This window comes from Myiozetetes cayanensis, unplaced genomic scaffold, assembly GCF_022539395.1.
Source record: "Myiozetetes cayanensis isolate MyiCay16 unplaced genomic scaffold, myiCay2020 scf28, whole genome shotgun sequence".
In the NCBI taxonomy this organism is placed as follows: Eukaryota; Metazoa; Chordata; class Aves; order Passeriformes; family Tyrannidae; genus Myiozetetes; species Myiozetetes cayanensis.
Window position 1 is genome coordinate 1,235,304 of NW_026087499.1, and position 12,075 is coordinate 1,247,378.

The 12,075-nt window shown below is 49.4% G+C and overlaps 1 protein-coding gene across 1 annotated transcript; it reads left to right on the top strand.

The window, feature by feature from the left end:
* The first annotated feature begins 296 nt into the window (after window positions 1–296).
* Window positions 297–10,900, top strand: TTC34 (tetratricopeptide repeat domain 34). Its single transcript, XM_050322440.1, is given in 7 exon segments — window positions 297–1,319; window positions 1,352–1,577; window positions 3,220–3,412; window positions 4,868–5,034; window positions 5,483–5,750; window positions 5,922–6,136; window positions 9,819–10,900. Coding segments are annotated over 7 exon segments (2,328 nt in total). The 5' UTR covers window positions 297–567; the 3' UTR covers window positions 10,326–10,900.
* Window positions 10,901–12,075: the final 1,175 nt, after the last annotated feature.

Below are 12,075 nucleotides of genomic sequence, written 5' to 3' on the forward strand. Positions count from 1 at the left end.
GCCCTGAGCCCCGACAACGTGGTGTGCTCGGTGTACCAGCTGGAGGCCCTGCTGCGGCGGGGGTGCCCGGAGGAGGTGGTGAGGCAGTGCGATGCCCTGCTCCAGGCGGGCCCAGGGTGGCCCCTGGAGCTGCTGCTGCTGAGGGCCTTGGCGGCGGTGCTGTCGGGGACGCGGCTCAGGGACGGGGTGGCGGGATATGTCCAAGCCTTTGCGCTGCACGGGGCCGAGGCGGTGGCCCATGTGTGCAGCAGGCAAGGGGAGCACCTGCCACGGGTCATCCAGGCCTTCTGCAGTTACCTCTCAACGTGTCAGGAGGAAAGCCCAGACTGCAGCTCCTCGGACCAGTGGCTGGGCAACTGCTACGGCTTCCTGTCCGCGGTGGCACCGGGGCATGTCTGGGTCTGCAGGCTGCAGGCAGCTCACCTGCTCAGAAAGGGCAGATTCCAAGAGTGTGTGGCCGTTTGCACCAAGGCCCTCAAGGGTTTCTCAGCTGATCAGCTCAGAGATGAGGCGGCTTTGGGTCTGCTCTTGGAACGGGCTGCTGCCTATTTCTCCCTGGGTGGATGGATGGAGGAAATGGTGCAGGATTTAGCAGAAGCCTTTGCTGCAAACCCTGCCCAGGCCAGGAAACGCTTTGACGAGCTTTTCTCGCCACGTGACGCTGAGAAGATTGAAGAGCAGGCCAGAACTGTCCTGGAGGTGAAGTTTGCAGCATACAGGGAGGCTGTGCGGGCTCGCACCGAGCTCAGGGGCAATCATGGGACTGAACTGCTCCCTCCTGTCATCCAGACCATCCAGCTCCTCCTGCAGCTCTGCCCGGCATCCCAGCGGGAGCTCAGAGTCCGGCTGGCAGACTGCCAGCTCCTGCAGGGCCACCCCGGGGCTGCCCTGGCCATCTGTGACCAGCTCCTGGCAGCAGAGCACAAAACCTACCACAACACCCTGCTGGCACTGAGAGGGTTCTGCTCCCTCCACGCCCAGGACCATCAGCAGGCCCTGCAGGACTTTCAGAAGGTCATTGAGCACGATTCCCCACACCCCAACAGCTGCATTAAAGCCCTGTGTGGCCGCGGGCTCATCCGCATTTCTGGTGGCAGCTCCTACCTGACAGCCCTGGATTACATCACGGCCTGCCAGCTGAAACTGGAAGAAACCATCTTCACAATCAAGTCCTATGTGCCATGGAACCAAAGGGGACTGCTGATGAAAGTTCTCCAAGAGGAAGGACAGAGGATGCTCCAGAAGAAGAGGTACCCGGGGGGCAGTTCAGTTCATATTCAGAAAAAGAAACAGCGCTGGGCAGATTCCTAACCTTGAAGGTGGCTTGTTTTGTTGTTTTTTTCCCCTCCAGAGATGCCCCTGGTGTTTTCCAGCTGGCCTGTCTCTTGGTGGAGCTGGACACTGCTGATGAGGCCTCGAGGATCCTCTGTGCTGATGCCCTGTACCAGATGGGCCGTGGGGAAGAAGCCCACAGGCTGCTCTCGCTGGCCCTCTCCAGAAACCCCCAAAGGGCTCCTGTCCTGGCCAGGCTGGCACTGCTGCAGCTGAAGAAAGGGTTTGTGTATGATGGGAACCAGGTAAGGAGGACCTGGCAAAGCTTCCTCTTCGGCACAGGGTCATTCCCTGCTGAACAGCTGCGTCTGCCTGGCTCAGTACTGCTTGTCCCAGACCCCAGTGAAAGTACAGAGTCATCCTCGTGCTCAGTGCTTTGTGTGCATTGCCCTTTCATAACTGAACTTTTGCTGTTAGATGCTCCAGGAACAGCAACAGGGAGAGCTGTTCAACCTCTAGTAAAACTTTTCAGATCTAAATACAGGCCTGAGATGCATCAGAATCAGAGGACTCAGCTAAATCCAACCCCTTCTTCTCATGCTCTTTAATGGCTCTTTTCAGCAGAGCCTTTAACCAGGCAGAGCATGGCTGAGCATCCTGCCCCTGGGGACAATATTGTGGGATGGGTCATTTCCCCTGCAGAAAAGGAGGCAGAAGTGCCACCTCACGGATTATCCTAATGAAGCACTGGAGGGGAGGGTTGGGAAAGGCACAAAGCCTCCAGTATCAGTCTGCAGTGTTCTCCCTTTAATGTTTGTCCTTGGAACCCTGGAAGACAGTCCAGCATGTTTCATTCTCCTGCCAGGGACTGCAAAGCTGAATTCCCAGGTTCTGCCATCAGAGGGAACTATTGCATTTTTTAAAATGCCACGTAAATGCTAACCCTAAAGAGAAAGGTTTTACTGTCACCACTTCGCTACTCCCTGTGAAAAGTAAAAGTTTGGTGTAATTTGCTGCCTTTGGGAAGGCTATTAATGAGTGACATGGCTTTATTATATGCTGCCCTTGGGAGTTGGATTCCTGTCTGCAGCTTCTGCTGCAAGTTCTACATGGGAACATATGCCACCAGAAATTTCTCTTCAAAATGTTCTAACCCCACCTGCCTGTCAGAAGCCAAACACTTTTATCTATTAATGAAATAGAGAGTAATAACCCCAATGGATGTGTCTGGTGCATCAGGATAACTTTGTTCTTGTCCTGGCTTGCCTGGCTCAGATTTGAACATCCAGTACCTGCTGGTTACTATTGAAAACACCTTTTGATTCATTTCCATAGGAAATGTAGTAAAAATTTGCTTATGAATCTCACTGCAGTAAATGGAGGCAAAGATACCACAAGGCAGGCAAGATTCTTTTCCAGGAGGAAAACAGTTTGTGGATTTGAATCCATACTTTTCCCAGATTCCCAATAACAATACTGAAAAAAGGCACAGCACTTCCCTGACCTTCCATTAATTCACCAGTTTTGATTGTACAGTCAGAAGGGGTCACTGGAATCCTTCTGTTCCACAGAAGGGTTCTATTTTTGGGGCAACCCTCCCGTGGTTCAGCTGGGTTTATACAAACACTCCTCTGCCACTCTGGAGCAGATGCTGCCCAAAGTAAACCAGGCAGCTCCAGGTATTTCCCCACAATTGTTTCCACAGCTGGTGTGGTGCTGAGAGAAGATAAGAACTGGTGTTTTCTCCAACATGCATTTACACCAGAGCCAGCTGAGGAGTTAAATGTGAGATTCATGCCCTTGGCTGGACCGTGGCAGGGAGAAGCCCCAGGGGAGGGTGGGAGAGTGCGGGGTAAGAGCAAACTGGTCTCAGCAGGCAGTTTAACACAACTTCACATCTCCTCTTTCAAATCTTCCTCTGCTGCCTTTTTCTCTTCCACTGTTAAGCTGCTACAGAGAGTGATCAGAACTGGAGATACCTCCTGCCTCCTGCCCATCATGGACATTTTCAAGGATGAGGACAGGAAGCTGATGCAAACCCACTGCCATGTCCAAGCACTGGCCATCCTGGAGAGCCAACAGGAGGATGTTCACATCAAAGAGGCCATTGCCTACCTGTCCTTTGCAATTATTGCTGCAGGTAGGGCATCAGGGTACCCATGGAGATGGACTTCCAGGGGAAATCAGATCAGTGGGTGGGGCAGAATGTCCAGCCAGTTCTCACCTGCCATCTCCCCATTGAGAAGACTGAAATAGCAGGGTCATCTGCACCGTGAAAAGGTGCAATAAAGCAATAAATAATAAGTAAACAATCTGTGAATTCCTTGAAATGGGTTGCAGGTGTTCAGGTCAGTTCTACAGGCACGTCAGCCCCTTTTCTTCACCTGCCAGAAAGCCCAGCCTGTGCAGTTCCAGTGCAAAGAGTGAATGCAGCCACTTCCATGGCATCACTGTCCCAGCTTTTCCTGAGGAGAGAGATCAGGCTGGCATGGGAATGCTTCTGGCACGTTCCAAGTGAAACCATGTTTGTATGGAAATCTGCCTTTCACTCTGAGCAAATGTTATGACAGCAGCACTGAGGAGAAGAGAGACTGGCTCATGAAAATGGAAAAAACCCTGTTAATTGCTTGGAGATGGTTCCATTTCGCAGCCCGTGCATTCCAGCTTATCAGCTCCCCACCTGCTAGAACAGATGCTTGTTGAGAAATAGAGATTGTCTTTCCAGGAGCCAATTGGTCGAGCTCCAGAGTGATAATAACCTTTGGTACAGGGGTTTTGGAGCATATCAGGCGGGAGAAAAAGCCTCATTACTGTAAGAGAATTGCTTGGAGCCTGTCTGCTGGCTCATCTCTGCAGGCAGCTGCATTTGCTGACCTCCCTATGAAAACATATTTCCAGTGGCACCGATGATTTATCATCCAGTATTGGGATGCCACAGTTATGGATTGCAACCCTGGGCATGTTAAGATCCTTATTGAAATTGCCTTGAAAGGAAGGGCCATGTGGATGGCAGGAAGATAAATGCTCTGCAGTCAGGGAGTGGATGGACCAGGATTTTCACTGTCAGCTCTATGTGTTTATTTGGGCAGCACTTATGTGAAAGAAGAGGGGGAAAAAAAGCAAAAAAAAAAATCTCAGTATCCCAAATCCCAGTGCATATTAATTCTGGCAGGGAATTAGTCAGTCCCATCTGGATTACTCATTTGTCCCAAACAAAGTGTACCTTCCCTGCCCATGGCAGGGGGTTGGACTCTTTAAGGTCCCTTCCAACCCAAACTGTTCTGTGATTCTGTCTCCACTTCATTAAAACAGCCAAATGACTTTGTGCCTCCACTCTCACACACCCACAGATCTCCTTCTTAGAGCTTTTTCTCTCCTTTGTGCAGCTCCTATTCCAACCTGACATAGATTATTTTTCCCTTTCAACTCAGAACCGAGAGTACGAGATAAGAATTCCACTTGCAGCAGAAATAAGGGAAACTTCCACTTAAGCCCTCTCATTGTACTTCCTCAAGCATCCTCAGGCAAAGTGGAATTTTCCTCCAGCTTCCTGTGGGTATCCCCGAGTAACCACGGCTGCCTCCCTGTGCTGCAGGTGGTGGTGCTGGAGATTGCCTGCTCAGCAGGGCTCGGTGCTACGGGCGCCTTGGGCAGATGAAAACTGCTATTTTTGATTTCAATGCCATCCTGAGGGAGGATCCCAGCAACGTGCAGGCTCTGAGTGGCAGAGGATTCGTTTTCCTCGCCCTGAGGCGGCAGAAGGTACTTCCACTGTGCTGATTTCCTGGGGGTTGTTCTGAGGGTATTAAATGACATCAGTGCGAGGCATCACAGAGTTTGTCCTGGGCCCACTGAATTCGAGTTTCTCAGGGAATTTGGGCAGTGAAAGGCTCTGGTTTTGGCTGGGTGTATAAGCAGCCCACCTGACGTTACTGATCTGTTTGTTTTCCCAAGCCTAGGGAGAGGAAAGCTAAACTTAGTCACAATTTTCCAGTGATAACCCAAGGAGTTCCAAACCCTTTGCAAACAGCCATCCAAACCTGCCATTATGCTCTTCTGCCAGCTTTGCAAAGGGAAAAGATGCAGGACAAGGACAGGGAAGAGCAAAGAGTTTCTGTGGGATGGCAGAGAGCTGAGAGCACCTGAAAGAACAAATGCCCAGTATTGAGTTACTGCTTCCATGTCGTTTCTTGGTGTTATTTTTCCATAGGAGGCAGTGCAAGATTTGATCTCAGCGCTGAAGGTGGAGGCAGAGGCAGTGATCCCAGCAATCCTGTCCCTGAAGGGTGAAGCCCAGGAGCTGATCACTGGGTGGCTCCTCCAGCACGGCAGGGCTGTGCTGACCCAGCTCGTGGCTGCCAGAGACACCTCGACAGGAGAAACCCTCAGGGACCTCCTCGTGATTGCAGGAGCACTGATCAAAATCTGCAAGGCTGCACAGTGTCACATCTTCTACACAGATGTCCTGATTGCAAGTGGTGAGTCCTCTCAAGAGGAGCTTGGGAAAGTTTTGGGAAGGAGTTTGAAGTAATTAACGCCTTTAGGTGTGGACTGTGGACAGGCTTCCCAAATCCTGCTGCAGTGAATTTTCTTGGTGTCTCTCCTGCCATGGAAGGGGTTATGTAGCTTGTGCTGGTGTCACCCAACAGGGAGGTGTGAGGAGGCCCTTACCCATCTTCAGGGAGCGTTTGGCCACTGCCCCACAGAGGACTTTGCCAGGGCACGACTGGCTGTGCTGCAGCTGAAGAGCAGGGACGTGGCAGGAGCAGCTCACTCGCTCAGTGCCCTGGCCCAGAGAGATGAAAGGGAGCTGGAATTTCTCCTGAACTTCGTAGACACCGAGCAACAGCAGCAGCTCGCTCAGGTACAGTCCTTCTTTTGATCCACACCCCTGGATTCAGTGGGGAAAAATGGGAGGCCAAATTCGGCTGTAGCGATTTTTCCCTGCCTTGTCAGTGGGAAGACTTTTATATTCACATTTGTATAACATTACTGGCCTGTGAGGTTGGTTTTCATAGCTAAAACTATTTGTCACCTCAATGGCACATTGCTCCAGTCCACCCAGATATGTATTATTAGGCATTCTTTCAAATTTCTCCCCCAAAGTCCACCCAGCTCTGAGAAAGAATCTCCAGTAATAAGGCAGGAGAAGCTCAGATTGATGGTGGAGAGTTTTAACACTCAGTCAAGCATCTGCAATTCTGATTACCCAGAAGCTCTGTGTTCTGAGAAGCAGTTTGCTTCCTTTGATTCAATTTGGGGCTGGTGAGCGCCCTGGTGAGAACTTATATTGTTATGCTCTCTCCCAGGTTATAAAACAAACAACATGCTGACACACTTAATGCATTGAGGGGAGTACTTGGGATGTATTTTAACAAAACAGCAGGAGGATATAAGTAAACAAGTATTAATTTACCAGTCCCCAGACATGCCCCATTACAGAGAAAAGAGCCCCTCTCTTCTAAATAATGTAAAAAGTTCAGTCTTGTGGGGGAGAGTTTGAAGGTTTCAGAGCCAATTTGCAATCTTCCACTTTAGAAAGTTGATAAAGGTACAACTGAGACTGTTACTGTGGAGGCCCTGAGGAGGTGTCTGTAAATGAAGATACATTTTGCAGCTGAATTTCCCTTGCTGCCACATCACTCCCTTAGTGGGGAAGTCTCTCAGCTAAATCCACCCGTGCTGCTTTGTGAGACAACACAGGAGGGATATTCTTATGCTGTCAATAAGAAAAGAGCAAAGAGAAGAGGAAAAAAAAAAACCAATCCCCAAACTACTTTTTCTATGGCTTAAACTGCACTGATGTGTTAGAACCTGCTGGTGCCACAGGTGAATGAAGCCTTTCAAATGGGAGAGGCTCTTTGTTTCTGTCTTGAAGTAGAGAAATGAAAGATTTCTGTGCTAACTTGAGAGAAAAGGTGTGACAGGACTGATTTCAAAACTGGAACTCAATACCAGTGTCAGAAGTTTAGAAAGAAAACATTACTCTCTTTTATCCTGGGCTTTTGCTCAACTGAGTAAACATTTGAACTCAAGCACCTGGGTCTTTTTCTATGTATTTTGTGACAAAGGGATGAATGTTTTCTCTCTGGGGTGGGGAAGGAGTTGGTTAATTCACCTGCCTGGTGTCTCAAAGCCTTTCCCAGCAGCACTTCCTTTTGCCTGCAAGGTTACTCCAGTTCGGGAGTGAAAGGAAGATCTCAGTAAAAGCAAAAAAGCAGCTTAATGAGAGGATAAGTACCAAACTGATGGCTTTACTTTGCCAAGGCTCCCAGCCACACTCTGGGAGAGGCTGCTCTTTCTGTCACCCCCATCTCCCAGGTGAGGAGGCTGCAGCAAAGCAGAGTTCAGTGGTTTACACCCAGCCCTCAGTCTCAGCCCTCCAGCACAGAAGCATTTCTGCCACAGTGTTTAAGAGTGTTTGGAGGTTACAGAAACGTGTCATCATTACCCTGGAGTCCGGTCTGAAAGGCTAAAAATAATCCCCCATAAGCTGAATAGGAAAGGGTGGAGGAAGGAGAGAGCTCCTTGATGTACTCAGGTTTTTCATGAAAAACAAAGCAATAAAATCCTCCCATTTATTTATAGTCTGAGGGGTCCCATGCTAAGAAATTTGTAAACAACTGGGAGAGCCCCATGGGAATAGGAATCTGAAAAATTTATCAAGCTGCAAAAGGTCACAGGAAGGGAGTTTGCTGCTGCTGGTGCAGCTTCAACCCCAGCTCCTCACTAGACCCTCAGAGCTGCTCGGCTGTGGACATGCCGTAGGATGTCCAGACTCCTACAGAAATGGTTTCTAAAACTGAATGTCACTAGGGACTGGAACCAAAAGTGGCACCAAAATATGCGTATTTTCAGACCTTTATCACTCAGTGAGGTAAATAGATGGAAAAGAGGGACACAGAGACCCAGGAAGCCCAATCCCCAGGCATGTGTGCTCTGCAGAGCCCTTTCCAGATGGCACCACAATTATTCCACTCTGGAAGCCAAAATCAAACATTTAGTGACAAGTTTGAATCATTTTTTTCCACCAAGTCTGGCAGGAAGTGCAGAATCCTGTGGCTTGCTCACTCTGGGGACTCCCAGGGAAATGTGAAGAAGTGGAAGCAGTGGCTCAGTTAATAAATGCAATATTTTATGGGTGCAGTAACCCAAAATGCTGCTGAAAACTCGAGCATTAGATTAGTCACCCAGCAGAACAACAAAAATTGCATTTTCTTCTACCTTTGAGACAACAAGTGCATTTTAAACACTGAAAATGACAATTTAACTACACAAACACGAGGTATTTTGAGGAACTGCACTGTGTTCTCTGGAACAATGTGATCTAGAACTTTGGAATTTCTAGGGGAAAAAAACATCTTCTCTTGCCAGCTGCGATTCCACCTTGATCCCTTGTTAAAATCCTGCCACTGAGGAAACACTTGCATTGACTGGTAGTCTTAAAAACATTTCAAAGCACAAACTGAACTTGCTGCTCCTTAAATGTATATATAGATATCTGAGGCGTGTTTGGACAGGCTGCCTCACAATTTACAGCCAGAATTATTAAAGCCAGGGATTGACACTACCTGGGGAGAGGTCCTGCTGCTAGTTCCACGTGTGGAAGCTGAGAGACTCTCTAATAAATATGACTATATAGAGGATTTTACATTCATATAGCAAAATAGCAAAATATACATATATTATTATATATATTCTATGTATTATAACAAAATAACTGGGGTAGAATTCCTCACAAAGCATTAGGAGTGGCTAAACTATTCCATGCCACTGCTCTCACATGAGGTGCTCAGACCTGTGATGAAAATATTTATCCTTTGCTTGAAGCATCAGCTTGTTTGGCTCAGCCCTTTTTAAGACCTCACTGCTGGTGGCAGCCTTGTTTATAACTTAAATATCCACTCTGCTGCAGTACCTTAAAAGCTTTATTTATTACCAATAAAGGGAAATAATGAGAAATCCATTTGAGGCAAATGGTTCTAATGGAGTTTTCTTTATTGACCTCCCTGAACCGAAAAATTATGTGGCTCTTTCTGCCTTCTCTATTCTCCTGTTGTTGTTTCTCCCTTCAGACAGGGGCAGAGAATTCACTTGCACTCGAGATTAAGGATTAGCAGAGACATCAGCTGGCCTTTTTATCCTCCAGCTTGGGTAAACTTCAGTAGAGACCAAAACCTTTGTTGCTAGCACGTGCAGATATTTGTGGGGAGGTTGGTCCGAGCAGCTTTTTGTTCATCATTCCTAAGGAACGTCAACAAGCTCCGAAGAAACTCTGACAAGCTTTTAGGCAAACAAGCAGAAACAAAGAGGAGGGGGGTTCAGAACCCCCCGAGATAACAGCAGGTGATCCAAGCATTTCACATCTGCGGGCAAAACCAGAGAAGGGGGTTAATTCTCCAGCTGGGTGCAGCTGCAGCTTTTGAAGAAGCACCTGAGCTTTCTCAGTGTCTGTGTGCGTGACCAGTCCAGCCCTGCTTTTCCCACCGAGCGTTTTCCCGTGTTTCTCCCTCAGTCCCTAACACGGAGCCCCTCTGTCCCCGCAGGTGGCGGCCCGGCAGGGCCAGGCGCTGCTGAAGGGGCAGCAGCTGGAGAGGGCCCTGGGCTACCTCTGCCTGGCCGTGGTGGCCAGCGGGGCCAGCCCGCGCTCGCTGCGCCGCAGGGCCGCCTGTCTGCGCCTGCTGGGGCAGCCCCAGCGCGCCCTGGCAGACCTGGGCACCCTCATCCAGCGCCACGGCTGCCACGGCCCGCGGGACCTCTGCTCCGCCGGCCACCTGCTCCTGGCCATGGCCCGGGACGACGCAGCCGTCCAGCACTACATCCAGGCCCTGCAGCTCGACCGGGCGCTGGCCCTGGGCAGCATCGCCGAGTGCCCTGGCACCGAGCCCGTGGCCAAGGCCTTCCTCAGAGTCGCCCAGCGCAACCTGGAGATGCGGCGTTACGAGGAGGCCTGGAGGGTCACGGACTACGGGCTGCAGATCCAGAAAGACACCCAGCTCCAGAGGCTGAAGACAAGGCTGAAGCGAGAGGCATCGGGCTGCAGCATCCACTGATCTCCCTGCTCGGGGATTTTCCACCCTCCGCTCGCCGGTATCGTGTGTTTGTGAGGCTGCAGGGATAAGGGAAAGATGAGAAGCTCGTGATAAATATGCAACAGATGTGGCACTGAACAGGATGAGAAGTAGAAAGTTTTAGGTGGTGAAACAGAACCCGATCAAGGGAGCCATGAGGAAAAAGGAAATTGCAGTATTCAGGATTCTTTTGAAATTATTTAAAAGTTATTGTGGGTTATGTAAGCTCCCCCTGGGGAAGAAAGCTTTCTTCTGGCTAAACTGAACTAATTCTAACACAGGGGTTCCAGTCCTAGTGAAGGAAATCATTCAAATGGCTTGCAGCTTATGAATAATAATCATGCATTTCCATGACACTTGATTAGCTTTAACACATACTATTCAATTAAGTGGCCTTATTTTTATGGGCCAGTCAAAAAGATCAGTCAAAAATAACTTCTGTCATGTGTTTGTGAAGGCCCATGTGTGCTACACCCCTCTCCTGACCCACTCCTGGATGGAAGGCTCTGCCCTTGTCAAACTGCAGTGGATTCACAACAATCAGCACCAATATTGGGCAGTGGAACAGCACAAATGGCAAGTAAACTGTTTTACTGGCCCAGGGAACAGTGAAACAATAGACAGAATGAAGGATGAGACTCAACAAAGATGAGACATCCAGTCCTGGGAGTCCTGCCCTGTTATCTGGGACACACAGGCAGCCGGACTCCAGACATCACCTTGGCTGCCAGATCCTGTGTCTCTGTTTGCCAGAGCAGATAAAGGGAATAATCTCTCTGTAGAGCTGTCTGCCAGAGGTGCTCAACCCCATCCTTCACACTCCTGGATATTCAAGCACCAAAGCTGGAGCATGAACTCACCAGGAGTGCTCCATGTGCAGCAGGGGCTGGAGGTGCTGCTGCTGGGGCTGCTCTCAGTGCTGCAGGACTCCCTCATCCCTCACCATCCACGAGCAACAGCACAGGAATCGGCCTCTGCAATGCTCAGAAGGGATTTGCCTACTGTCATGTGTGTGGTTTCATCACTGGTAGGGACAGGTGGACTTGGGGGCCCCCCAGATTTAGTGCTGGTACATCTGTGGGGGCTCACCTGTGCCATGGGAACCCTCAGCTCCGGAGGGTTCCCGCAAAGGAAACAAGGTGGCACCCAAAATAACCACCTCCTCTATTTGTTTTGACTTCTCCAAGCGACTTCTGCTGATGTTTTTGGAGTGTGATAATACAGCCATGGAGAAAAACAGAAACTACTATTGAAAACAAAGATCAAAGCAACGCTGAGAACTGCTCTCCTGCTTTGATTGGGATGAAAGGGAAAGGGAGCCTTTTCTTTTTTGTTATATTGTTGTCTCAAAGGCAACAATCCAGAGTGAAACTTCATTCAGCAGCCATGCAATCCACCCCATGGCACTGACATCATCTGTAACCTTCCATCCCATTTTCCTTCTCTGTGTGTTCTTTTGCTGCCCCAAGAGCACAGCTGAGACTGGGCTTCTTTCCCTTCAAATTCAAGAGGAGTTGCTTTGATTTTAATCCTACTGACACTGAGGAGTACTTTTCCCCCCTTTTTGGCATCGAGATGCTGCTGTTTCCACTTCTTTCAGATTGAAGAATCTGGCTAAAAAAACCTGCAGCGATCGTTTCTGTGTGTTCCTTTAATGTTAAGCTGCAGTTCCTGGAGATTGTGGAGCTGTTTCCAAGTGCTCTGAGACCCATCCCTCACTCTGTGCATGCAG